The sequence below is a fragment of the Pelmatolapia mariae genome, linkage group LG13 (assembly GCF_036321145.2).
Source record: "Pelmatolapia mariae isolate MD_Pm_ZW linkage group LG13, Pm_UMD_F_2, whole genome shotgun sequence".
Classification (NCBI taxonomy): domain Eukaryota; kingdom Metazoa; phylum Chordata; class Actinopteri; order Cichliformes; family Cichlidae; genus Pelmatolapia; species Pelmatolapia mariae.
Genome location: NC_086238.1, coordinates 18,433,072 through 18,460,681, shown reverse-complemented (window position 1 = coordinate 18,460,681; position 27,610 = coordinate 18,433,072). Strand labels below are relative to the sequence as shown.

General features: G+C 42.4%; 2 protein-coding genes across 2 annotated transcripts; one reads left to right on the top strand and one right to left on the bottom strand.

The window, feature by feature from the left end:
- Window positions 1–206: 206 nt before the first annotated feature.
- smoc2 (SPARC related modular calcium binding 2) lies at window positions 207–21,187 on the bottom strand. Its single transcript, XM_063491639.2, has 13 exons — window positions 20,890–21,187; window positions 15,201–15,363; window positions 13,197–13,303; window positions 12,894–12,993; window positions 11,485–11,529; window positions 9,227–9,274; window positions 8,380–8,454; window positions 6,640–6,826; window positions 5,524–5,606; window positions 1,660–1,759; window positions 1,172–1,419; window positions 550–584; window positions 207–403 (listed from the first exon to the last, which is right to left on the bottom strand). The coding sequence occupies exons 1-13, from the start codon at window positions 20,962–20,964 to the stop codon at window positions 380–382; spliced, it is 1,290 nt and encodes a 429-aa protein (XP_063347709.1). The 5' UTR covers window positions 20,965–21,187; the 3' UTR covers window positions 207–379.
- A 1,449-nt stretch (window positions 21,188–22,636) lies between these two features.
- On the top strand, window positions 22,637–27,594 carry eif3s6ip (eukaryotic translation initiation factor 3, subunit 6 interacting protein). The gene is made up of 15 exons (XM_063491092.1): window positions 22,637–22,788; window positions 23,141–23,183; window positions 23,336–23,546; window positions 23,626–23,705; window positions 23,946–24,007; window positions 24,113–24,182; window positions 24,270–24,343; window positions 24,557–24,728; window positions 24,873–25,027; window positions 25,589–25,759; window positions 25,992–26,125; window positions 26,347–26,520; window positions 26,711–26,900; window positions 27,108–27,188; window positions 27,409–27,594. Exons 1-15 carry the CDS (start codon window positions 22,765–22,767, stop codon window positions 27,478–27,480), a joined length of 1,713 nt encoding a protein of 570 aa, XP_063347162.1. The 5' UTR covers window positions 22,637–22,764; the 3' UTR covers window positions 27,481–27,594.
- Window positions 27,595–27,610: the final 16 nt, after the last annotated feature.

The following is a 27,610-nucleotide window of genomic DNA, read 5'->3' as shown; positions in this document are numbered from 1 at the left end:
TGGTAAGGTTATTGTAGCTGTGTAGGAAACGATCAGTATAAACACCTCGATATCATTAACACAAGAAGAAAAGTAAACTGGGGAGAAATGGGCACAAAAATGTAACATCAAACATGAAAACTTAGACAACTTTCAAAAGTACACTTTTTAGACACAAAAGGACACATACATTGTATGTGTTAAATATTTTTTGTTTTGTCAGGACATAAAAAGCTAACTACATAATTCACAGATTCAGCAGTCTGTTTAAATACCTCATTTCTACAAAGTGAATTTACATTTTTTTTTTTAAAGTACAAAGTGCAAATACTATGGTTTCCATTTGCCGATTGGTGAGGGCGGATTCTCCAGATGAGAGGGGAAATCACTCTTTTAGGGCTTAGCCTTGCTTCTTTGAGGGATTCTGGAGAGAGGAAATTGAAGTTACTTCATTTGAATGTGCCCCTTTTTCAGAAATACACATTTTAAGGATTGCTTCAGTCAACACTACCGGAGACAATAACATTTCAGTTAGGCTGGAGATATGCAACGAAGGAAGAGTGTACTTACTAGTTTACTGGTTAAGCCTTCTCCTGGTATGGACCCTTTAGGATAAAAGAAATGTGACATGAATTTGAAGTATTATGGAGAAACATTTGCAGAGTACAATTGTGCCATGCAATTAAGCACTGCTGTTAGTGGATTCTATTATTTGCAAGTAGCTAGGTGCTAGCTGGCTAATTACAGAGTTGGGGAAGGTTACTTTTAAAATGTATTACACTACATATTACAGAATGCCCCAAAATGCATGTATTCTGGGTCAACACACCTGAATCAAATGATTAGTTCGTTATCAAGCCTCTGGAGAACTTCAGGACATGTTGAGGAGGTCATTTAGCTATTTGAATCGGCTGTGCAAGGACACATCTAAAACCTGCAGGACACCAGCCCTCGAGGCCTGGAGTTGCCCACCCTGTTTTATGCCGTCACTTGGCGTAGGTCACATGTTGCTGTTGGATTTTTGTTTTTGAAATGTGATTATAACTGCCCTTTGTGCATCACTTTGTTATATGGATGAACCCAAAATCTTTCTGGTGCCTCGTTGCCCCATTACTGGGCAATAACGTTTGGAGGAGAGGTTTAAAAAACTATGTAGCACAAATTCAGGGTGATTAGTTTACATTCATCTTACCTTCTTCCTTGGTCACCCCAAGGCAGCCCATGAGCTCCTGCAGAGACAGTGCTTTGTCATTGCTGATGTCGCAGTACTCCACGAACTTCTTAACACACTTCTTTGGCTTGGACTTCTTGCGCAGGAAGCGTTTGAAAGGCTTGATCTCCTTCTTTCCAATGTCCCCACTGGAGTTTTTGTCCAGCTGACTGAAATACCAGTGGACAACCCTCTCCTCCAGGGTGTGACTGGGGTCTGGCTCAGCCACCCTAAAGGTCAGGTACAAATCAGATTATCAGCCAGTAATCACATCTCTCTTTATGCAGCACCTAAAAAACAACTCAGTGAAATGCAGTCGCTCGCTTTCAAAGGGGAAAAAAAGCTTTTCCCACTTTTCAGTGCACTCAAAATTGGTGAGTGGCATACATTTATGTGTTTGTGGTGAATGATTGAACCCACTGATCCATAACTAACCATAGCATGAATATACACACTTTGAAATGTCATACCTTCCCGCAGATGCTGGATCTGTGACAGCGTGCACCATGTCTGTCGACAGCGCGTCAAGAACACTTGTCAGGAACTCTGTTTTCTTAGCCCCAGGACAGCCTGGAAAATCAACCACAGATACATGGATGTGTGAAAGCAGGAATTATGCCCTTGTATGAAAGCGAGTGTGCAAAGAAAGAGATTCTCTTGCAAAAAAAGCTTTGCAACAATGTTTAATGCTCTCATCATAGGTGGCCCAATAAATGTCTGGGGAGGGATGTCATGTAACAGCTGCCGTAGTTTTAATGTAGACGTCACATAAAAAGAGAAAAGAAACCCAGGACACTCGCAGTTGCTCCAATAAAGTATCAGAGCTCCCCTCCTGTGGAGGAGTAGAGGAAACCTGCCAATCATTGTGCAGTGTTTTTTTTTTTCCACAGGTATAGGCATACCTGTTACCATTAACAAGATTTTACTAATTACTGAGGTGTTTGCTTTAAAGATATTCAAGCAGAGAGCAACAGACAAAATTTAGAACGCGGTGTTCAACGTGTGGCGGGGTTACTCTATAAATGACTGACAGAGAATGGCAATATAATCAGACCATGGACCTATAGGGTGAAATGTGTCATTATCCACCCAGTAAAAACTAACAGTAAAGCATTATTGCATGCAGACTGATGGGAAAAAATTAAAATGAAGAAGAACACTGGGTGAATGACCCTAATGACAGTAATTGTCTGTGAGCCCATTTTAAGGGTGAGGAGACCAAAGTTATTCCTTTAGAGCTGAAGGCTACAGAGACCTGAGGGATTTTCTCCTTTCTCACAGTCTTGTTTCCCTGTGCCGTTGGAGAAGAAGAAATTGTCCATAGTTTTCTGCTCTTTTTTTATGGCCCAGGCCTGCGGGGCCCGATTCTCCTGTGTTGGAGATAATAGCATGCTTTGCGTCTCTAACAGGTGGCGACCAGCATCGGCATAAACATCCAGCCTCTGCTCCACCTTTCAGGGCTTTAGCAGCTTGTGCCGAGACCAAGGTTTTAAAAATTCACATCCAAACTCTTCCGCGGTCTCCTTTACACGTTAAACAGACTTGTACTTAACTTTTAGTAGGCCCTCCCTGGCTCTTGCCCAGTAAAATATCTGACCCACCTGATAATAGCCAAAATGGTGCCTTGTGGACCTTCTTGTGGTAAATTAGTCTAGACAGTCAAATAATTGCACCCTCAGAAGGCAAAGTGTTTTTTTAATCTGGCTTCTAAATGAAGAGAGGTTCGTGGGATGCAGTGAGACTTGTTTGAGGCTCAGTGTTTTTCATGGAGAGCACCGGCGCTCTCTGTAATGCTGCAGGAATCTTAGCACGTCTGCAATTCATTCAGAGAGGGAAGCCATCATGTAATGTTTCAGTCGTTTCCTCTTAGCAGCAATGCTTTCACTGTGGGGGTGGGACAGATCGGCTTCTGTATGTCTGGACACTGTTTAGCTGAAGGGAAGGACACAAATGTGCCTGCTGTCATTTGAGGGAAATTGTGTCTGGCCATTTTCCGTCCATTTCAAGGCTGCAGCAGTACACGGCTGCTGTCTTATTCCATAATAATTATAATTATGTAATACCAAAGTTTGACAGCTGCAGGACAGAATCAAGTTGAGAAAGCCTTCATGATTTCAATGTTTTTTCTTTTTGAAAAGCAAAGAGCTGCACCACCATTCACAAGCCTCCATATATCTGCGGCCTGTAAAAAGTTGGCGTGTAAGTGCGTGTTTACATGTGTGTGCCTGTGCGTTACTGTCAGTAAGGAGCAGTGTTTTTGTACGGAGCCACATGGGGCTGAGCCCTGTCAGCACTCGCGGCCGCAGCTCCCAGCGCCTGCCCCAGTGCTGTCCCATGAGCCTGCTGCGGGGATAGAGTTAGCCAAATACTCAGCTTTACTTTCCTGGCTCTTCCTGGGCAAGTTGCTCCTTTCTCAAGTCTCGCCCCATAAACCTCTCAACACCAGCTCTTCAACAGCAAATGGGTTGCAGCAATGTGAAGGCAACGTTTATAATTATACCTGGATTGTACAGTAACACGGTTTACAGCCATTGACGCAATTGCTCATAAAGAAAACAAGATGCTACATTTTTTTTCTTCTTTTTTTTTTTTTACTGCATGAGCATACTGACTGATCAGGTGCAGATTTTTTTGACAGGTTTAAAATTCGGTCTGTGCAACCTAACACATGCAGAGACATAATGTTTCGGTCTTAGGGTCTTTCTCACGGGATAGCATCGCTGCTTTTTTTTTCTTTACCCCCATTGCCACTGCATACTTTCTGGAAAGCAAAAGATGAATAGCATTTGGTGGTCTACCAACCATTTATGTGTGTCTATGTCCCTCTGTTTTATATTAACTGTACAAGAATCATTGATGCTTGAGCAGAGACAGAGTGCTGCTCTCCTGCTAAACGCAGCACCTGCGAGCAGAGAGCTCAGCTCTGGCCTGGCGCACTCTTACATAAACAGTTGTGGAGAGGACTGGAACAGTGGTGGTTCTGTTCACATGCTGCTGGACTATTAACATGTTTACCAAACCACCAAAAAAATTGCAAATTAGCCAAGCACCATTCATCTTTAAACTGTGATTTGGTTGTAGGTAGCGGCTGAACGCTGTATCTCTACTTCACCTATCATTGGCTTAATGAGAGGTACAAGTTGTGCAGTTATGTGATGAGTAAAAAAAGCGAGTGCAGCCGAATGAAAGCTGGCGCATCTTTAAAAATGGTTTAGTCATCTCAGTGTCGGTTTGAATGTGAGTTTCATCACAGAGCAAGAAGATCATTTTAAGATCCACGTGCATACAACAACTTTAACTACAACTTGACTTATTTTTAATGTAATATCTCCCTTGCTTTAGGAAAACTGGACATGAGACAGTTTTCCAAATTTTACTAACCACGGCAGAAGTCTCCTTGAAAAGAGTCCTGCAGCTGCATTTTCCTTCCAAAGTGACACATGTAAGTCAGATACTTTTGGCAGGTTACCGAGACCTGATTCTGTTTAGCGTCTCCAGCAGAAAGTTGTTAGTTCAAGTCCTACTTCCAGCATGAAGAGAAAGTGAGGCAGCACCAAATCATGTTTTACTTTGTCTACATATAGCAATAAATTAGCCAAATGTTTTAGCCTATGGAACATGAATGAACAACTTTTTTTGTGCGCGTGTGTGTGCTTGTGTGTAAAAACAGTGAATGATAGGATAATGTAACACATTAGCTAATTTAACTCTGAAAAACATCTTAAAAACCCCTCAGTGCTTAGGCCCAGTAATGTATTGGCAACTAGTTTGTTTTCTAAATCTGCCTTAAAATAATGAAATATGCAGTCATTTAATTAATATTTAGCCCTATATGTTTGTAAGTAACATTCACATACTATATGCACCCAGCACCAGCAGAGTTTCACCTGTAACTAAGTCCGCTACATGACCTCCACCCCCAAAGTGATCTTCTGCCCTCAATATAGTTATCTACACTGTTATCAATCCCATGATCACCACCTATCTCTGGCATCCAATTATCTATTATCACTCACCTCCCTGCTGTTTCACCTCTTTGCTTTCATCCCACTATGCTCCAGCTTCCATGTCACTCAAAGATGAATTCTCCCCCAATCTGTCCCTATCTCCCTGCTTATTGACCAACGAAGGGCAGGGTCTGGCAATCCTCAACTCTTTAACAAGCGTTTCCTTGACCAACAGCACTAATGATGGTTTTACACACACACATAGTTGCACTGTTATCACAACCTCGGAAACGAGGCAGCAGTTAGAGGAAGGCTGCAGAGGAACATCCCCGTGTGGTCTGGACACAGAGAAAAAACAGAGACTGAGTCCAGTTTTGAAAAACTTACCTTGGAGATGTCTGCTTTTATAATGGTCCTTGGGTTTAGCTGGGTGGGCCCTAGCATTGCCATCACATTTTGGCTGTTCATACCTGTGACAGAAAATGCATCACGTAAAAAAAAAAAAAAAAAATACAAAATCTGTTCAATCAAGGGAAATGGGTGAAAGGGACTGTCAATAACAGTGAAACTATCTTTACTGTAAAGTCAGAGAGGACTCCCATGCTTTCCAATTACCCATTGCAGTTAAATCTTAGGGATAGAAATAACTGTTTTGTGGCAAATCCAGGGGCTGTGAAACACATCCAATAAGAGGGGAAGGATTTGGAGCTGGTATGAGGATAGAAATGGGAAGGGAGATAGAAGTGTGGGAGACAGGGAGCGTGGGACACAAGGAAGCTTTCACAGTCTCCGTCGCAGAGCCCAGATTGCTGCTGTGCAAGTGGGCCAAAAGCTGGCCTGGGACAATGAAGAAAATCCATGCTTCCATATGCGTGCTAATGTGCTGTCTGGCACTCTGCCTGGAGCCTTGTTAATTTGATACCCAGCCATGCTGCTCAATAAGAGTGTACCAGTTCTCCAGTCTGCCAGGCTCACTGACCTATGACCTGCCACTCACCAGACCACCGAGTCACTCTGCGCCATCAGCAATGGAGATGTCCATGTGTGTTCTTAGATGAGCAATCTCACAAGTCTGACATTTATGCAGTTTTACAAATCCCTGATAGAAAACCTATTTTTAATCTCTGGAATTTAATTTTTTTCTAAGAGCTTCTTTTCAGTATTTTCAAAGTTTGCATGGTTGAAAGCCTGCAGATATTAAGACCTGTTGTAAGATAATTCCTAATCTAGTTTTAGAACATTTAACTGCAGAAGATACTTGCCAAAGGGCAAAATGCAAGGTCATCTAGTTGAGCAGATTCTCTTTCTTGTGACCTCTCTGCTCTGTTAAGCTTGGCTAATGATCACTTACCTGCTTTGTGTAGCAACTTTCTAGTTTGTTTCCCCACACAGAACAAGGCAATAAATGCCAAGGATATTTGTGCAGGGTAATTAAGTACCACACATAAAGGCGCAAATATCTGTATAGCACGTTGTTTTTTTTGTAGGTGATATTTTGCCCACCTTGTAGAGGTCCCAGGTATGGGCCGTCCAGTATCCACAAGCACACACCAGCAGTAGCCAGTAGAGGGGTGGCATTGGACAGGCTTGTAAAGTCCTCCTTGGGCACAGTCTGGTACAAATACAGCGTCGTTCTTGTGCTGCCTTGCCTCTTCTTGGGCAGAAAGCTTCTCCTGGTCACATGACGAGGCTGGGAAAGATCAGAGGTTATACAGGAATCAGAAAAGGTATTAGCGTATTGGTCACAAGAACGTAAGCACACATGCATGTGGTCTATAACCTGAGCTTTTGTTTTGATGGTCTGGGTTGTGTGACTTGGCAAATACTCACTCCAGAGAGGCACATTTGATATGAACAAGAGGGTATGTTTGAAGTTTAAATTTGGACTTAGTCCTAACCAGATCTGGCAACCACATTTGGAATTATACAACGTGCATTATGGTTGAATTAATTTCTGTATAAAAGCAAAACGCATGCAGCTGCTCTCTCATTCCATTCTAACCATTGCTGCAAATCCCCAAGGAGCAGGAGGAGGAGGAGGAAGACAAAGGGGTGGAGGACGAGCGCTCGGAGACAGGGTGTGTAGACTGCTATATCAGCCCCCCATGGCACTGTTTACGGACATTAACGGGCTAATGACTAAGCACGGGCTCCCCGTGCCCCAAGTTAAGTAAATATTTGGACACTCAACTGCCCTTTGTGGATGTGTGTGACAGCGAGAGAAACAGACAGGACAAAGGCAGCACAGTGGTCAGTTGGGGCTATGCTGTCAAACACCCACACAGACCGACACATAGCTGCAGGATACTGTAAAGTGCCACAGACCTATATGTTTACATGTTCAGAATTCCCCTGAAAATGTGCGCGTTCCTGTCTTTTATCCATACATACAGAAAATGAAGTGGCTTGATGGGATTTTACTGAGCCTCACCAGGATCTAATCAGACTTTTTTTTTCCTGCACAGCAGCCGCATTAAACAGAGGAATGGAAGGAGAGCTCTTCTGGCCATGAGGGATTTTTATCTCTTCCTCTTTTCGGTGCTTGCCTCAAGGCTCGCAGGCTTCTGCAGGATTATGGATATCCCTTTTCTTTGTTTATTTTCATTAGAGATCTTTACCCACACAAAAGAGACCAAATGAAATGCCTCCCCGCTTTCTCAACCAACTTTCTTCGCTCCAGTTGTTCCGTATGGGCTCTCTTTGTTGGAGCGGGTGGGTTTTTTTTCTTCACCCCAATACCCCAAAGAGCATGTGGTAATCAAAACCATCAATGCTGCATTTCTCAAGCTTTTTATTGGTTGTAAATTATGATAATGGGATTCACACACAAATGCACACATGCACAGAAGGTTCTCATCTCTAGGCTAGCCTAAAATACTATTGTTTGGTACGAAAAGCTGCACATTTCTGAGACAACTGAGGAAGAAGCTTAACGCGCGTGTTTGTAAAAAGACAGCAGGATTGACCAATCCGACTGACAGAAAATCGTCTGCCCGTGCCATGTGAGAATATTTACAGGAACGCTGCAATGAGAAGAACCACAGAGAAGCAGATCCTCAAAGCCTGACGCACTCCGACACCAAGATGTATTGGTTTCACAACCCGCCATCTGTCCTTAAAAGACAGGAACAGCCTCAAACCACGATTGCTCATACAAGCTGGAAAAACACAGCGGGCTTTCAGTTGAGGTTTCCAAACACCCGCTCGCCATCATTAAGTAAAAAGCAGCCTTTGAAAACTCACATGGTGCTCTGGTTCTATTGTTCTGTCGGCTGCGAACCTGCTCCGTCCACAGAGTGGGGTACTGGGAATTGCTATCTGAAAGAAATCACCAAGGCAGCTTCATTAGCTTCAGTCAAACACATGCTCGTAAATCATCTGAAGCAAACCAAAACTCACAGCCTGTAAAATGCACATGAAGGTTATCATATCTCAAACTGCTGCAGTGGATGCGGATAATAAATTGCATATGAAAGCTGTGACCAGAGTTATAGCATCAAAAGATGGGTGGGTAGGCTAGAATCTATTATTTATCAAATGATCGCATTAGCGTGACGCCATAAAACGCTACTTTGCTCAAAAAATATATAAACTAGTTATAAAAGTGCTCAAATGCAGCAGCTTTCCATTCTTTATCTTTGAAGTAAAATGTGGGAAGCAACTTTTCTACATATATAAGTACCACATCCTCCTGCTACTGCATAGCTGCTGGTTATTTAACTGACAAGTTCAATATTTCTGGCAGATTTCGATAATACTAATTTAATGACTCATTTTCTTATGCTATTGTTGGACTATGCTTTAGGATTAAATATGCCTCACTTGCTACTACTGTATACAATACACAAGGAAAAAAAGCAAGTGCTGAAGTTTTCCTTTCTATTTTCATCATATCTCATCATTACAAAACAGTGTTTTACTATAACGTTTTCCACAGCGACCTTTTTGGAGCGTGGTGCTGTAACTGACTCGGGCAGGCTCTTCTGCCCATTTAAGGGGTTTTTTCTTTTGAGTCAGTCAGCGGTATGTCAGTAAACACAGGCACAGTACCAAACATTTTTTACTCACAGTCTGACAAATAACAGCTCACCTTCTTCGTGTTCAGGAGGCTGAGGATCGATCACTAGGTCGGTGTCATCTGCATTTAGAATGGAGAATATTTGCAAGGAGACTACAATTACGAGAGTACGCTAGATTAGAGAACACTTGAACTATGTGAGATTTGCACATTGCCCGGTCAAGAAGGATGGAAGCAGAGTTAGAGGGATGAAAAATGACCAAGAGAGGCTGCACGTGTGCTGAAAACTGAAAGATGTGACTTGCAATATGAGAAAAGGAAAGCTAGGAATGTAGTGGTCACATATTCCAATGGTATCACGTCATGCAATGGAGGGAGATCACAGTGCTACAGAGGACAGATTGAGATCAATTATAGTAAATTAAGAGAGAATTAGGACTAATTGTCCCTGATCTTCTTCTCCAATCTTTCATTTCCTGCACTTGGATTGGGAAAGCTGTGCGGAGGTGGCGGCGGGGCAGAAGAGAGTTAAAATGCAGTAGCCAAGTTTCAGATGAACCAATTAACAGCGGGAGAACTGAGTATGTTTGTTTGGTCTCCGTTTGTTTGATTTGTGGTAGGGGAGAGACAGGGATGGAGGTTTTGGAGCGCTTCGGGTGAAACCATGGCTGTAGGTGTGGTTAACCTCAGAACTGGTCACTCCTCCTGCTTGAAGTAAAGCCCCATTAATGTATGAGTCAGAGAATCTCTAATGGTTGGCTCCACAAACAGGGATTAGGCTCAAACACATTTTCTTTAACAATGACTTTCCATGGCAAAGTCAAATACAGTTATGGCAGCCATTCATCTTCTCAAACACGTAAGGTGGATAAAAATACGTAGAGTCTGTGTGCAGTGTAAATAACTGAGGCAGACGTGTTATTACTCTGCTCACTTCAAGGATGGAAATGCCATTTCAAAAAGTGTATTTATGATTTGGATTTATGATAAACCACTAATGGCCTATCTTTACTTTGTGGCCTTTTACATGACTGTAACACCTCTTTAAGCATGTGCCAGGAAACCCCCGTGCTATTTGTGGTCATATGGCATTAGTTTTACTGCTGTTTGTCAGTCGTCAGCTGCATATGATTCCAGCATGTGAATTTGTTAAGTCAAGTAACAGAAATGGCTTTATTGCAAAATGCTAAGTGCATATTCTTCCTACTTTAAGAAATGCTGCAAAGGCAGCTGTGAAATGGTTTCTTTTTTCTTTATTTTTTTTTACTGATGGGCTTTTGCTGAATCAAAATATTGATGCAATCACTGCTATTTTGAGCGCTGGCACACCACAAACCTACAGTTTATTCTGCTTTTCACCACCCTGTTTATCCAACCAGTTCAGATTGAACCACAACCAACCCCTCCACCTCTTTTCCTCCCTCTTTCCTTCTCCCACAATCCCACCTCCTCTCTCAAATTTTGCATTCCCACTTGATCTATGCGTAATGACTTGGCTGGGTTCAGACAGACGCTATACCCAAGACTGTTTACACAGAGAGAGAGAGAGACAGAGCGAGAGAGAGGCACAGACATGAATGTCACACTGACAGGAATAACCCATGTGACAAACACAAGTGGATGTACACACACTTTCTCTCTCTCTCTCATGCAACCATGTGCTGTCACATACAATCACATAATGAGTCAATCTGAATGAACCCAAATTGGACTTTTTGCGAGTCCTCAAATCACAGCAGTTAAACAAATTGTCTCTTAAGAGATGAGAAAGCTATACAATTTTTGGAGCGCAGTCACAGGGAAGCTTAGTGGTTCTATATCTGGAAGAGGGAAGATGCTTGATGAGAGACACAGAAAAAGTAGACTTGAGTGTGAACATTTCGCTGTATCTTATGACACTGTGGCTGAAAAAGGAACCAAAATGGAGAGAGGTTAGTGAAGGAGAACTTAAGATAAGTCAGCGGTCCTCCAGTCTTGCTCCTGCTGCTTGCCTGGTAAAGACAACAAGCAAGTTATGGGCACCAAAGCTGCCGGTGGTGTGCAAAGTTTATCACACACTCTTAACTCAAGACAGCTTTTATATCAGCCTTCAGGCAGCTCGAACGTTCATGAATTGACAAAATATTAGTGAGGCAAGCCTAAACAGGCGACCCGTCTTGAACATCTCTGACAAAGATGAAGACAAATAGACAGATACAAAGGAACACACACACACATTCTCAGTGCCAGCGTTGATAGGTACATACATGCACACGAACAAACACAAAAGCAAACATGCATCGCCAAGGAGCCAGCGTGCCTATGAGGGGGAACTTTTCTTGAATTCTCACCTGATTTACCAGGCTCTCTTGTAGTTGTCTTCTCCTGCTTTGATCCTGAAAAGCAAAAGGCTCAAATTAATTAAACATTCACAACCGTGCTGCTGATTTTTCCTTTTTGACAGAGACAACAGATTGGAAATCTTTGGCACACTTTAAGAATAAAATAGCTACCAGGCTGACACACGGCAACTCTTAACCCCCTACCCACTTTTATTAAAGCCACCTAATTTAAAAGTAACACACTGCAAGTCAGCTGGAATGTGTTTTATGAAATATTTAGGCTTCATATCAGCTTACCCCCATACCCTAACCCTAACCCTGCCAAATGCAGCAGAAACACTGCTGCTGCTAATATTACTTCTGCTGCTACTTCTGCAGGCTTCTTACTATTGAGACAGCAACAAACTACAAGGCAGCCCCTTAGATGGAAAGGGATTTGATTTTTTTTTTCAATTTCACTTTTATTTATACAATGGGAGAGACAGTGTCTCATCTTCAAGACTGACCTGTTTTAAATATGTTAAAACATACAACATAGTCATTACAATTCATATAATCAGCTAACTGGAAAAATATAACTAAAACTAAAATAAAAGACAGTAACAATAACACATCATGAACAGGAAGGGCCATCCAGTAATCTTTTCTCCTTTGTCCTTAGAATTTGTTTAAATTCCTTGAGTTCAGTTCAACTGCACAGCTTCAAATCCTGTTGCAATTTGCTCCAAGTATAAGGAGCATTGCAAGAAAATGCCTTTTCCCCAAGTTCTTTATGTGGTGAAGTGGAACAGTGAATGTAATAAAGGCTTGTGAACGGAGGCTGTAATTACTCTGTTTAGGTGACATACAGGAAGTTAGATACACTGGTGGCAATTCAGTTATTGATTTATAAATGAAAATAGACCAATGTATAGTCTGTGTGTAGACAGTGAAGGTAAGTAAACCAAAGAGTATAGAGTACAATGGTGGGTAAGAGTTTTACATCCTGTGATGAATCTCAAGAGGATAAACCACATCCAACATCTGTAAAGAGCTAACAGCAGTGTTCATAGTGTTTGGCAGATGCTACCCTCCAATGACATTTACATTCCTCGCAGCTGAACTTTGTTTCTCAATTCTGCAGCACAGATTTTCTGCCAGGCTTATTTTTACTAATGCCCCATGCCTTGAGCAACACTCAGTCCTCGTATAGCCCTCGAACCCTCTGGCCGTCAGTCCACTCGCTGACCGCTTTCCCACAGGACTGAATGCTACACCCCCACACAAACATAAAATGCCATTTTATGCTGTGCTGACTTTGATTTATCATCATTGCTACACTGAATTACTGAAACCAAGTGTCATACGTCAAGCATATTACAAAATTAGATGCCAAGAGCTGAGAACTGCAAATCTGAAAAGACTTGGGTTTTACTGACCTTGGCATCGAGGTTTCTTATTGGCCACTGCTGAGCCACTGATTGGCCGGCCATTGGGGGTAACACACCAGCAGTATCCAGTGTAGCTATGGCACTGAACCTGCAATTAAAACAGCATGCACACACAGAGTCAGTACAAGCTGCATTTAGAAACCCATCATGTTAGAATCAAATGAAATGAAAGAAGAGTTTTATTTGTGCGGAACAAATGAGAAATTTTAGAAAAATGTTGACTGCTGGTATGGTTGTTAGCTTTGGCTTGTGCAGTAAAGTTAATATAATTTATAGAGTGTTGTTTGTTACCTCGCTGTACGTGCCATCAGGGTTGCAAACAGGCACAAAGACCTGTGGGAAGAGCTTCTTGGCCTGCTGCTCTGTGTACTTCTTCTCTGCTACACATCTGGATGTATCTGAGGAGCATCACAAATCAGCAAAATCACTAGACACGCTATTTTCTTATGGTCCACAACTATGTAACCAACATACTTAAAAAGTCAGAAGAAGATGTCGAATTTCACAGAAGATGAAGAATAGAAGAAACATGCAGGGAGAGAGCAGCGACGGAGGGGGAAACAATTCAAGACATTTCGGAAGCAGCAGATACTTGTGTGGCTGGGAATAGAACCAACACCCCCACTCTTATTAGGACAAGTCAGGCAAGCCTGCACACCGCCTGGTGGTAAAGCCATTACTGAGCGAGACAGCTCATGCTGCTCTTGTAAGAACATTCCAGTCACCCAAGAAAAGGGCTGATGCACGGGGAAAACCTGACCCTTCCTTAATGTCTGAGTCTGTCTCACTCTCCTCTAAAAACCTCGACCGTCTGAGAGGTTCAGCCAAGGTTGTCCCCTCAAACTCAGCAACTTTTCATCCAGGTGTGCCTCCAGTTTTTGCACATCCCTCATCCCATTCTTCCAACGCTGCTTTATCTCACCTGGCCAGCAGCAGCAGCTGTACAAATGAGTTTGATGGTAACTCAGTGTAATGCAGTAGCTACTGCAAAGTGCTGGATGGGCTTCAAATCGCACTGAAACAATAATTAATGCCAAGTTTAAAAACATTCACCAGTTTGATGGCAGTCTTGTTGCCAGCATGGCTTCTAGGTAGATTAGCCATGTGAGGTGGGATGTGCACTGCTTTCTCTTACTCTAGTGTGCACCCTTTGTGTGTGTGCGTTTTGCTGACTGGTGAGGCGAGCAGGCAAGATTCTGGATGCTCTGGAGGGAGGAAAACAGTGAATTGAGGAGCTCTAAAGTTAGCTGCAGTGGAAAACCCCAAAACCATCATCCTTCTCCAGGGGGCTCTGACCAAAAAGCTGACTGGAAAAAATGACAGGACACTTGAATCATCCTAGCACAGTGATAGAAAACAAATGTGGTGCCACTCTCACCATCTGCACAATCCCATCTCTGTGCTTTTAGGCAAGGCGAGACCTCTGGTTTATTTCGGGTGCTGTTGCTATGTCTATACCCCCCCCCCCCCCCCCTATCCAGAAGCAGTAGGGGGGTCCAAACTCTTATAGACCCGATGTTATTGACGCATACAATACGACTTTCATGGACCCTCGTGCCTTTCAGCTTCCTGGCTGGAATCCTCTATTCTGCGTCCCGGCGCTGTCCGCCACATCCAGATGTCCGCTTAGAGACGTTGCCATGGAAACCCAGCACGGGCATAAAATTGTGGAATGCTTTTCCATCATATGACACCTCTTTTTAAGCAAACTTTTTTGCTCACATTCCCTGTATTAGAGGTCTAATGTAATGCAGTAAGAATGGGTCATTGTCCCTAGTCTACGGAGCGATGAACTAGCAGTATAGAGTGAGCCTGTGGGGCAGGGGTGAAAGGGTTCGGGGCTGAAGAACTGGGGTGTATGGGTTCTTCTTCCTTCCTTCAACGACTAACAATGAGAGAGTCTGTGAGCTTCCTGACCTCACAGGCTCTCCTCCCCTTTCCCTCTCTTCAACTTATCATATATATAAAGCTTTACATCCAGGATGATGAAATCTTTGTCACGATTTGTCAAGATATTTCTGCATTTTCCATAAATGAGGAAATCACTCATGTAATCAAAATAATTCATGAATTGACAAATTAATGATGCGTCTCTCATCACACAAATGGTGTGAAATTATAAAACCACGCAGGCAGCAGTAAGCCCCCACTTCTACAGTGTCAAACCCACTTGTCCTCCCACCACTCAAAGAATCAATTATGCTGAAATGAATTTAACCCACAAGTTTCAACTGTGACCCCCCTCTGTGCATTTGAGAGCATCAGGCGGCGATGAAGCGTGACTCATGACCTGACCTTTGCATGGCCCTCGGCTGACCTCCAGCTGGGAGTCGCGGCACTTGGCTCGGAGGTACTCGCAGCGCGATGTGAAGGTCCTGCCATCGGAGGCGCACAGGGGCTTGCGAGGAGCTCCGCTGCATTCCATGTTGCAATCCTTATCCTGATCCACCCGCAGGAACTGCACAAGTGAGAAGGGAGGAGATAAGCAGAGAAATCAGTTGCTAAATGAGCCATTTCTGGGAATAAGTGTACTCTGCACCAAAACATTTTAATCTGCACACCAACAGGTAGGAGTTTTGGGGAATTTAGGAAGGCTGGGAGCTGGCGCTGGTGGAGCAAAATGTATTTTTGTGAAAACAAGCTACAACAGAAAAAAAAGACTATAATTAAAAAGCAAGCGCAAGAAGACACTGATAATCAGTACAAGACACAGACACAAAGATGGGGCAGTGTTGCTGCAAATCTGCAAAGGTGCAGCTGTGCTTTGTCTTTGTCTAAAGGGCTAAAGAGGACTTGACTAACACTTCCTCTTTTCTTTGTCTGTGCCAACACCTGCACAGGTATTCACCTGAAATCACTGCTAAGGATGTTTTACTCAGCCATGAAAAGAGGAACAAGGACAGGAGAATCCAGGCTCAACGCATCGGATCACCTGTGTCAATGCCACCATTGTATCTGCCACCATGGTATGAAACTCCCTCGCCAGGCCACACAATGGGGCCGTGGTGGTGGAAAAGGTGGGGGGTGGCAACAAGCTGTGACGGCTACAATGAATTAAAAGACAGCGAATGGGTACCTGAATAAACTAGATGTCAGCGAGCTTTGTGCTGCTACAGTGTGAGCGGTTTCATAAAGTTTGCATGATTCATTCACTTTGGGCAGACTGACAAAAACAACAAAAAACAAACAAACTTGATACTCATGCAGATGCAGGTGCACTTTCAGTCAGTCATATCCACAGAGAAATACCTCGGTGAACTTTTGTCTCCTCTTTTAATAAAAATAATTGCACATATGAGACACTGTTGTTTTGTTCTAGTTTTCCTAGATTCACAAACACCCCCAAAATCTCTGCATGTCATCTATTATACGGCAGACAGATAGACACACAGGCGGGAACTTTCATCCACTCCCACTTATCAATCTGTGGCAAAAACCATTTGCTAAAAAGGCTGTGGTAATGCCAAAGACAAAATTTGTTGTGTCTGACATCTTACAAATATACTGAGGAGTAGGAGGGGCAACTCCCCCTCCCCACCCCCCGCATTCTGACAGGCAGAGCTGCAGGGCTGCATGCACCTGGAAGAGGGTTAACAGGTAAGGTAAAGTTGCCCTGGGCCAGTGGGAGGGAGGGGTGGGGGTCTACACAGATACACTCTGTCAACCATGCTCATAAATCTCCCAATAGGTAGATCAGAGATGGTAGGCCCGTTCAAACACATTAGAAGAAGGAGCTGTGAGGGGGAAGATGAATATGTTGGAGTGAATCAAAAATTTTCGAAGGGTAAGTATAACACTGTCACGAGGAAGACAAGAAGCTTTATACAGTGTCACAATGTAGAGGAGAGGAGAGGAGATGAACTGATTTCTGGGGTTACATTTATTTATAGTCTGTTGTTCTGAAATAAACAAGAGGTCTTACTCTTACTGTCTGTAATAACATGTCACAAATCATCAAACAGTTATCCTTTTAAGGCAGAACTGGGGAAATTATCCATTATATGTTTGCTCTCTCTAATTGATACCTGATCAATATAGAACACTTTGCTGTCAGACTCCAAGCTCTGATGTTCTTAAGGTATTTAAAAGTAGAATGGGAGGCAGAACCTTCAGCGTTCAGGCCCCTCTTCTGTCAAATAAGCACCCACTTTGGATCCCTTTCTACTTTTAAGATCAGGCTTAAAACTTTCCTTTTTGATAAATCCTATCGTTACGGCTGGATCTGGACCCTGAACCCTCTCTTAGTTATGCTGCTCTAGGGCTAGACTCCTGGGGGCTTCCAATGATGCATTGAACATTTCCTCCTCTCTCACATCTTCTAACTCTGTTTATACACCACTTTGCATTTAATCATTAGTTATTATCAATCTCTGGCACTCTTCCACAGCGTGTCTTTTGTCTTGTCTTCCTCCCCTTATCCCCAACCAGTTGTGGCGGATGGCTGCCTGGTTCTGCCACAGATTTCTTCTTGCTGAAAAGGAGTTTTTCCTTCCCAGTGTTGCCAAGTGCTTGCTAATGGAGAGTTGGTCTGATTGTTGGAGTTTTCTCTCTACCATGAGGTGATGGTTGTTATAATTTAGTGCTATATGAATGAAAAAGAATTTAATTGATCTGTGCAGAAGATAATATTAGTGAAATCAAGACTGAATTTTAAACAAACATTTCCACTTTTTATCTTCAACTAAACACTTAAGAGGTTCTATTTTTGGTTGCTTATGTATTTGGCTCGCTCTCTTGATAAACACAAGATCTTACATGTCCTGCCCCTACTCCCTCATTGTATCTCTCAGCTGTTTGAATTAATTGCATCATTGCATTTAACTGACAGAGTCCCATTAGTACAATCCTCCCTTCCTTCTGTTCCTCTTCTCTCCAGTGCTACTAGCTTCACACACAGGTAAAGAGGGCATACTTATTCAACACAGAAAGTCTCTCATAGCTCCCCCTTCACATTCAGACAGTTCTGAAGCCAATTACTACACTGATGGTGTCTTAGAGCATCCAACCCCACTTGGTGGTGACTGTCCAGCACTTGCCACAGCCAATGTACTCCCACTACACCAGCATTAGCCCCTGCCAGCCAGCAGACTGACATCGCAAACAGAGTAATTCAGTGGCCCAGCATCCTGCTAGAAGTCTGCTCTCCAGCACACACAGCATAGTGCCAAGCTCCAGCAAGTTTACAGTGAAGCTCCAAGAACGCAGCATGGAAAAACACAGTTGAAATCATGAAATCAGCCACCCATGAAATCAACCACCCAGACTCAGTTTCAGACATCCGAGTATTTATTCCTAAGTCGTTTCAAAGTTGGCCACACTGAAGGAAGTACAAAAAAATAAGATGTGAAAGTGAGGGAGAGGAAGAAACTTCAGAGACTAATGGTGCTTTGAGGGCTTCTTCCTCCTGTGTACACCTAATTGTAGTAGCTCTCTGCTACAGATCTCTGTGTGTTTTTTGCCTGTGGTGATGGATGGGTGAGGCTGAGGCAGAGCCCCGACACTCCCCTGATGTCTCATTCCAGCCTCTCCGAGTCGACACCATCATCCTGCACAGGAACATGGTGGAGAGTGATGGATGGCCTCTGCCTCAGCTACATGCGGCACAGACTTCCACCCTGAATTATCATAAAAGGAGACTCGTGCAAGTCTGAACACGCATTTTGACTCAAATCAATTTATTGCTCAAATCCCACTCCCGTCTACTTGCAGACATCTGGCACTCACTTTCTCTGTTTGCCTTTCTCTTTATTTGGCCTCTCTCATGATTTTTTCCTTTTGTTCTTTGTGGGATCTCTCTTGGAAGATGCTTTTTGCATCTGCTCTAATAATACAGGAGGTTGGCAAAAGAACAAGAGACAGGCAAGAGAGGGCGAGGCGGGTGGAGTGTAAGGGAAATTTTTTTTCTAAGATCAACCAGCATACAAATCAAATCCTATTACCTCCCCCTGGCTCGACGGCATTGTGGGATTGAATGGGGTATGGAGGAGGCGAACCTCCAGCAGAGAGCGCATTGTAGGCTGATAAGAGCCTTCTGGGCTGGGAGGCCCCTGCGTCCAGCGCCTTGAGAGGCCCCTCACACCACAGCCTCACGGGGTCAATGGGGGCCCCAGCTGAGAGCTGTGGCAAACGTGTTAAATGCCCTTGCCGGGAGTTTCCTGTGTGGATGCTAGGATGCAAAGGGAATCATTAGTTTCCAGCATGGTGGAAAGGGAAGAAAGTGTCAGCCTTTAACCAGCCTACTAACTCAATCAAAGGAAAAAGGCATTTAATTGCTTTGAAAGATGTTAAAAAGAAAAGGAGGTGTCGCAAAAGGCCAGTGATAGTCATGTGATAAAGAAACCCGCCTCTTTGAGCAGGTGGAAAATTTTAGGAAAGCACTTGGGGGGCAACAGGGCCCGTGTTAGATCAAGATTTCTACATAAAGATTTGAAAATGAGGCAGCCACTATTCTGTGTGCCCTCATCTTTTCACACACTATTTCATATTTCCATAAACAATGGAAAAAATCGGTCTCATGAATAACCCTGGGCAAATATCTCATATATTTAACTGCCTGTCTGACCTCAAATATGCACAAAATATAACATGAAGACATTTTCTTTTAACTAGTAATGGTCTCCCCTGTATATGTTAGACAATAAGCCATTGATCACTTGCAACCTTCTTTGTAAAAGAAAGTTTCATATGTTATTCCACTAAAAACAGTCTGATTAGCCCATGTTGGGAGGTATGGCACACAATATGAAACAAAATTAAACTGAGGCACGCAACAAAGTGTTTCTTGTTCTTACACTCATCTCCAGAGCACAGCAGATAATGTGTCATATCCAAACAACCACAAACACAGCTACACCTGTGTAACCTTTCATTTAAATGACAGGTAAATGGTATCAACCATGGCACATATAGAGAAACGCTCTTCACACTAATTATCTGTAGCCTTGGTCTGTGTGTGTGTTTGTGTGTATCAACTCAGTGAAGCATCTGCTCAGTACAACGCTTCCTCCCACATTCCACAACTCTGTAGTGCCGTCAGGGAGAAAGGATCTCCGACCCTTCACCTGAAGGTTAACAACTCATGGCCATTTGTTTCCAATTGGATACCGAGGCATCTTCTCCAGAACCATAAATACTGGTGCTGGGAGAGGTGGCTGTCACATCAGCCTCTAAATCAAAAGGGGGAGCCTCTGACAATGCACATTCCACTCTCTATTGAGTGTCCTGTAGCACTGTACCTGCACTTGATCATGGCCATGAAATTCCCCAGAAGATGCACTTTCTGTCAGAGTTTAATGTAAGATGGAGAGGATGCTGCTGTAAACAATGCCATGTGCTTTAATGCAGAAAATCCCGGCAGCTCAGGCTCTGAAGAGCAACTAGAACAACAGGAGCAAACCAGACAGGAAGGCAGCAGAGCCGAGAAGCTGGCAGGCAGGTTACAGCAGCAAAACCAAACCTGCAAAGGATCTGCTGCACACCCACCAACTGCTTACAAACCTATAGCCTTTGCTGTGCCAACACTCTGAAAAGCTGTGGCGCTCAGTTTACATGACTGACAAAAAACACAGAGCCATTTTCTCAGTGCACAGCTCTAGTTGATGCTCTCTTGAGCTCTAAAATGGATTTCTGCCTCATATAAAACATCCAACTAATACAGCCCACTTCTTTTAGAGCGAGATAACCTCAGACTCAGACTTCGGTGTAAGAATGTGGCAGAGTGTAGTAGTAATTGACTTCAAATGCGTCATTATAGGTATTGACTATTTTATTATTTCAGATTCTTAGACTAAATAGATCACAAGAAGCTTGACTTTTAAGAAAAGGGTGCGTAGGAACTATTTCTTTTATATTAAAAAATATTTTCCAGATTGTGAATTTTGGAATTTTATTCATAGAAAGCACAAGCACATCCTTTCCCTTTAAAACATCTTTTACTCATGAAATTGAATGACATTCATTCCGGGAGTTAAGTGCCTCCTCATACCTTGAGAGCGGAGAACTTCTGAACGCCTCCAGCGCACTGTAGACAGAGGAAGACCAGCAGTGGACAGATGCGCATCCTGACGCAGCGTGGTAATATACTCTCCAAATTACGCACGGTCCAAAATCGTGTTGGCAGGAGTTCACCTAGGCGCAAAACTGTCTATGGGAGAAGTCAAAAATAGTTTAAAATCCGCACCCGTCCTTTCGAAGAAGTCACTGGGGGTCGGTGGTGTATTTCACGTCGTTTCCTTGGTTTCGTCTGCCAGCCCGTTTGTGTAGACACGCTCCTTATTTCTGGCAGTCCGATAAACCCCCCCGTGTCCCTGACCTTTTCCCCTCCCTCGGTGTCTCTTTCTCCCTCTCTTTAACTCAACTTCGTTTCTCCACACCCCCTTTTCTGCTACACTTGATTCTGTGGACTAGATCCCTTATCGGATGCAGGCGGTTCCCCTAGTCAGTCAGGTAGGCGTAAGCTTACGCCGTCAGCTGCTGGTAGTTGAGTCAAACACGTCAGGTATTCTTTTCTTTCACGTAAGAAAGTGGTGTGAGGATGCTCAACCCCAGTGAAGAAAACACACAGGAAGGGGTCAAGAAAGCGTCTGCTAGGTGGATCAGCAAATACATTTTCGTTCTGGTGGACGCATACACAATCACATTCAAATTTTTGATTATACGGCTATATACAATTCTCAAAACAAAGTTAGACAAGCCCCTGAGTTTCACACAATACAGATTAGAAAAAACAAGGGGCGACTCGAATAGTAAATATTTTGGCAAAAGTAAAATAATCTAACAGTATGTCCCTTTGATCACACATATAACACACAATAGCATATTTATTGGCCAAATTGTATTAAACCATTCTCAGTTTTGTAACTATATGCTGTATGAGCACGAATCAGTTTGCAGTTTCTTCCCAATAACTCTCCATTCGCCGAGTCCACGGCCACTAATGCAACGTTTCAGAGCGTCCCATTACGACTATAACGCCACCTAACGGTAGATGATAGTCTTCACAGCCTGCTCAATACACTCCATATGGTCAAATAGCTGTCGGGGATTTCGAAATTCTACACATCAGTTCTGACTTTTGCGTTTGCCAGAACTCCGCGTACTGTATTCTCCACAAGTTTATTTTATTCTCCACGAGAAAAATTAGGCTGAGTTTTCAACATACATTTTTTGTGCAGGAATCAAAGAAACGTGACAAATAAGAACATAGGGCCTATATCAAATTATATCTGTTCCTCTTGGTGGTTTGTTTTTCAGTACCTGCACAAGAAGCCCTTCAGTAGAAAGGCATTTCTCGCCAAGAGTCCGTTTGTTTCCCGAATATATGTTTGGTCAAAACTGGTGTAGCCTAATTAGTATCATCAGTCATCTTTACAATACATTATGGTGAGTAAAAAGCACAGCTGTAAACAAATGGACAGATGCCGTATCACGAACAGACACTAGCAAAACAATGAAGTTCATAAAATACATTTATGAAACCCTAATCAGAGCCCTAGCTTGCTCTTGTTCTCAGTTACATAAGTTTCATTCCCCAAGAGAAACTTAAGAAGAAAAAAAACGCGGAAAGAAATGGTTATTCTTTTTTAAATTCACCACCCTCTACATCTTTTTTGTTTGAAATGGCTTTTAGAGGAGATATGCGAAAGTTTGAGAATCGAGTGTTTCTTTTCGTGAACAACAAACTCAATTTCCCATAGTGCTCCAATTACAACGCGTGTCACTCCTACGTCACAGCTACTTCCTTCCGCTTCTTCTTGTCTCTCCACCGCCAGCTGCGTGGTTTAGCGGCGGTAGCTAATTGAGCACACATTCTCCTTTTTCACTCCAGCATCTAAACGAGTTTGGACTAATAGCTAATACAATGTCATACCACGACGAAGAGGATGTAAGTACACATTTACTCCTTCAGACATTTGTACGTTTTGACTGCAATAACAATGACACACTGTTAGCTAGGTAACACACACTGTTAGCTAGGTAGCTGTGTAGCTAGCTCGACTCCACCGGCATAGTATAACAGTGGCTTCAATGAGTTAGTGTCATATAAATTTACTCTTAAACCCTGCTTTAAGACAATGCAACCAGAACAACTAGCTAATTGTCTGTAACTCTTTTTAGTGCATTTTTATTATTGTAAAATATCACTATATAATCGATCAGTTGGTCGCTGGGCAGATCAATTTCAGATGCTTTAGCTGTATCAGTAACAAATGCCTGACTGCTTTGTTTCCTTACAGTACGATCCTTACTCCTACACAAACGACTACGATCTGCACACTGGTAAGTGTACAAATAACGATCCCTTTTATACTCATACTATCTCTTTTTACAGATACAATCCTCTTGTTTAGTCAGTCAGTATATAACACACATACACAACATAAGTAACTTTTAGAGCAGCTTAAAGGATATTCTTTTAATTTTCCTTGCAGGTGACCCTAAAGCAGACCTTGCCTACGAGAGGCAGTATGAGCAGCAGACCTACCATGTCATCCCAGAGGTGATCAAGAACTTTCTGCAGTATTTCCACAAAACCATTTCTGACTTGATTGACCAGAAGGTTTATGAGCTGCAGTCCAACCGGGTGTCTAGTGAGAGCATTGAGCAGAAGATCTATGAGATCCAGGACGTCTATGAAAACAGGTAAACTTAACTCTGTGCACATAACTCTCACACCGTGTGTGTTTAATAAGCTGACCTTTTCATGCTCTTGCCCATTCAGCTGGAACAAGTTGACTGACCGTTTCTTCAAGACCTCTCCCTGGCCAGAGGCTGAGGCCATCGCATCACTTGTTGGCAATGGTCAGAGCGTTATCCATTACTTGTTCTACTTTTGATTTTGTATGGATCATTGTAGTATCCATAGTATCATTTTTATTCTTTAATGTTTGAGTGTGATTATATTTAAAAAAAAAAGATAAACCTGCACTGCTTAAGATTATTATTTATTTTATATATTTAAGATTTTAAAGAAGTTTTAGCCCTCTTTTGTCTCGTTCAGTGGAGATGTTTCATGTTGTTTTTGTCTCTTGTGTTTTGCAGATGCCGTGTTTCTCATTCTCTACAAAGAACTCTATTACAGACACATCTACGCTAAAGTCAGCGTGAGTAGCTGCTAAATATGAACAGTTGTTTGGGTCTTTTTTTTTTATCACTGTGCAAAACCTTTTATAGAATTTGGCTGAAAAAAATATTTTCTGTATAATCAGGGTGGACCAACTTTGGACCAGAGATTTGAGTCCTACTACAATTACTGCAACCTCTTCAACTACATTCTCAGTAAGTAGCACAAATTGTCCATACATTTTCTCTTATCCGTTAGTGCAAGAACAGCAGCTATATGAGATCATTGTTGACTCTAAACAGATGCTGATGGGCCGGCCCCCTTGGAGCTGCCAAACCAGTGGCTCTGGGACATCATTGATGAGTTTATCTACCAGGTACATTACAGTGTTTTTAGAGTGCATGCTCAACAATCAATAAGATCAAAATAAAGAAAAGGGCTGATAGCTGTTGTTGTTAATGTTATCATTGCTTTAAGCACCAAATAGGTGACATATTAATAAAGATATTCATGGTCTTTAATGATCACTAGTCCACGTGGCTAGAAAGCATATTTAAAATCCACTAACAGACATCTCTTCCACCTTCAGTTTCAGTCATTCAGTCAGTACCGCTGTAAGACAGCCAAAAAGTCTGAGGAGGAAATTGAGTTCCTGAGGAGCAACCCGAAGATCTGGAACGTCCACAGTGTCCTCAATGTTCTCCACTCCCTGGTGGACAAGAGCAACATCAACCGTCAGCTTGAGGTCTACACAAGTGGAGGTAAAGAAGAGTGTTTTTTATGATATTTATAGAAACGATGGAGTATTCATAGAAACCTAATTATTTTACATTCTTGAATTATGTCAATTTAAGGCTTTAAAGTCCAGGAGTGTATAGGTCGTGAACATGTTATGTGTAATGCAGGAGACCCAGAAAGCGTGGCTGGAGAATATGGACGTCACTCCCTGTACAAGATGTTGGGTTACTTCAGCTTGGTCGGGCTTTTGAGGCTTCATTCTCTGCTTGGTGACTATTACCAGGCCATCAAAGTCCTGGAGAACATTGAGCTCAATAAGAAGGTACGACCTTATTTAAGACCTCATGTAGAGAGAGGTCTGGTCTGCCCCACTGGTGATGTTGAGCGCTGGGATTGAGTGTCAATATGGAAATATGTTGTTGGTGTTGTTTCCTCTTGTCCTAGAAGGAGTGATACAATGCTGACAGATACTGATGTTTTTAATTTAAAACAACCAAACGATATTCTCCGAGGATTCTTGTGATAATTTGACTCGGCACAGTTTCTGCTTTATTAGTCTTTATGCTCATGAAATTAAATGTGGGCAAAGTGAAGTTGCAGTAAAAAAGAAGGAACTCATTAATTTACCTGACACATTAACAATGAATAACTATTATAATACTAACATTATAAAGTAAATACATAATTCAAAGTTCTCAGTTCTTCAGTAGCACGGAGTCATATAGTTCATTTCATCTCAAAGTTTAAAGTTTCTATTAAATCAACCTTTGTAGCAACAAATAAAGTTTGGTTGATCTGTTGAAATTAAACATTAAAAAAAGAAACTGCTCGTTTGCTCTGTAATTCATATTTCTGCAAAAAAAAATTTCTCCCTGTCTTTCAGAGTATGTACTCACGTGTTCCAGAGTGCCAAATCACCACATATTACTATGTGGGTTTTGCCTACCTTATGATGAGGCGCTACCAGGATGCCATTCGAGTCTTTGCTAACATCCTGCTCTATATCCAGAGAACAAGAAACATGTTCCAGAGGTCAACGTATAAATATGAGATGGTCAGTGACAGCAGTGGTTTTTAGACATTGTCTTATCTTTAGCTGTAGGTTCTTTTACTTATACCTGTACAGAACGTGGTGAGAGAACTTGAGATCCACAGCATTTGGGACGCGCTGATTTGCTTTAAAATGCTTTGACACATGAATAATAATCAGGCACTCTCATTGTGTTGGATGATCAAACAGTATTATGTTTGGAACAGGTGTCATAATACCTGTATGTTTTCTTCAGATTAACAAACAAAATGAGCAGATGCACGGCCTGCTGGCTATCGCTCTGACCATGTACCCGATGCGCATCGACGAGAGCATCCACACCCAGCTGAGGGAGAAGTACGGAGATAAGATGCTCCGTATGCAAAAGGGGTAAGACCTACAGTCACTGCCTTGCTTTACAACATATTTGTTTAAGTTGTGCGTCAGTCCTTTTCTGTTTTACTGTTATGATTTTGTATTATGTAGAATGTTTTATAAAGTGTGGAGCTTTGCTTATGGGATATGGAATCAGTAATTTATGATATCATCAGCATTTGTGCTCGTAGCCTCAAACATTTCTTTTGACGCAAATGTTACTTTTACCATCTCAGAGATCTGCAGGTGTTTGAGGAGCTGTTCAGCTTTGCCTGTCCCAAGTTCTTGTCACCTGTAGTGCCAAACTACGACAACGTCCACCCAAACTACCACAAAGAACCTTTTCAACAGCAGTTGAAGGTCTTTGCTGAGGAGGTGCAGCAGCAGGCCCAGCTCTCTACCATTCGAAGGTGAGTCCACCAACTTGTGAGTATGTGGAGGTTGTAGTTTTACCTGTAAAAGCTGGAGTAATGTACAAAAATATCCTGAATCTCCTCCAAACGTTTTGCCACACTTTACATATTTAAATCCTTTACGTGAACTATTAGATTGCGTCTGAGTGCTTATACATGTCATCTAAGTCACAATATGTCATTGTAGCTTCTTGAAGCTGTACACCACCATGCCAGTAGCCAAGCTGGCCGGATTTCTGGACATGACAGAGCAGGAGTTCCGCATTCAGCTGCTCGTCTTCAAACACAAGATGAAGAATCTGGTGTGGACCAGCGGCATCTCAGCGCTGGACGGAGAGTTCCAGTCTGCGTCCGAGGTCGACTTTTACATTGACAAGGTGAACATCTTTTAAATGAAAGTGCTCCTTTTGATGTTTCTGTGCTGCCGTTTAAATAGCATGTCACAGGGCTGGATGGCTCTGAGGAATGCCTCTGGTGTTTAGTTTGGGTAAAATTAAGCATAAGATTTAAATTAAGTTTTACAGAGGTTAGATATGTGGATGTGGCTTGTTGTACTTTATATTTGATGGTGTCTTTCCCCACAGGACATGATCCACATTGCCGACACCAAAGTCGCTCGTCGGTATGGAGACTTTTTCATCAGACAGATCCACAAGTTTGAGGAGGTAAGCAATCATCCATAATACCTCTGAATGGGAAAATATTTAATATGTTTCAGGTGCTCACTATTACAAGGTTTAACAATCTAATTTGAATATTAAAAGTTTGGAAATTGAACAGTTGTTTCTAATATTAAAATTAAAAACATTACCTGCTCCTTTGGTTTGCTCCGCACTGAAAAGATTTTGAATACAGGACTAATGGTCACTTCTTGTGTCCCTACAGTTGAACAGGACTCTGAAGAAGATGTCAACCACTGCTACCACTGTGACATCAGGAACCGCTACTAGCCGATGAGACAAGACATCACATCAAGTCTTCTAATGCCTCCTTCCAGTTTTTTGACAGCTATTATTAATGAAAAATTTTCTATGTAATCTAATAACAATAAAAGGATGGAGTGCAAACTAATTACTTGTATGTTTTT

Excerpts from the sequence above, each read along its gene's own strand:
- smoc2 (XM_063491639.2), bottom strand. The coding sequence starts at position 20,964 with ATGCGCATCTGTCCACTGCTGGTCTTCCTCTGTCTACAGTGCGCTGGA. Across the intron at positions 9,275-11,484 it reads AAGAGAGCCTGGTAAATCAG|ATGACACCGACCTAGTGATC; the intron begins GTGAGAATTCAA and ends TTCTAAATGCAG. Across the intron at positions 404-549 it reads AAGGCTTAACCAGTAAACTA|AATCCCTCAAAGAAGCAAGG; the intron begins GTAAGTACACTC and ends TCCTCTCTCCAG.
- eif3s6ip (XM_063491092.1), top strand. The coding sequence starts at position 22,765 with ATGTCATACCACGACGAAGAGGAT. Across the intron at positions 24,344-24,556 it reads TTGATGAGTTTATCTACCAG|TTTCAGTCATTCAGTCAGTA; the intron begins GTACATTACAGT and ends TTCCACCTTCAG. Across the intron at positions 26,901-27,107 it reads TCGACTTTTACATTGACAAG|GACATGATCCACATTGCCGA; the intron begins GTGAACATCTTT and ends CTTTCCCCACAG.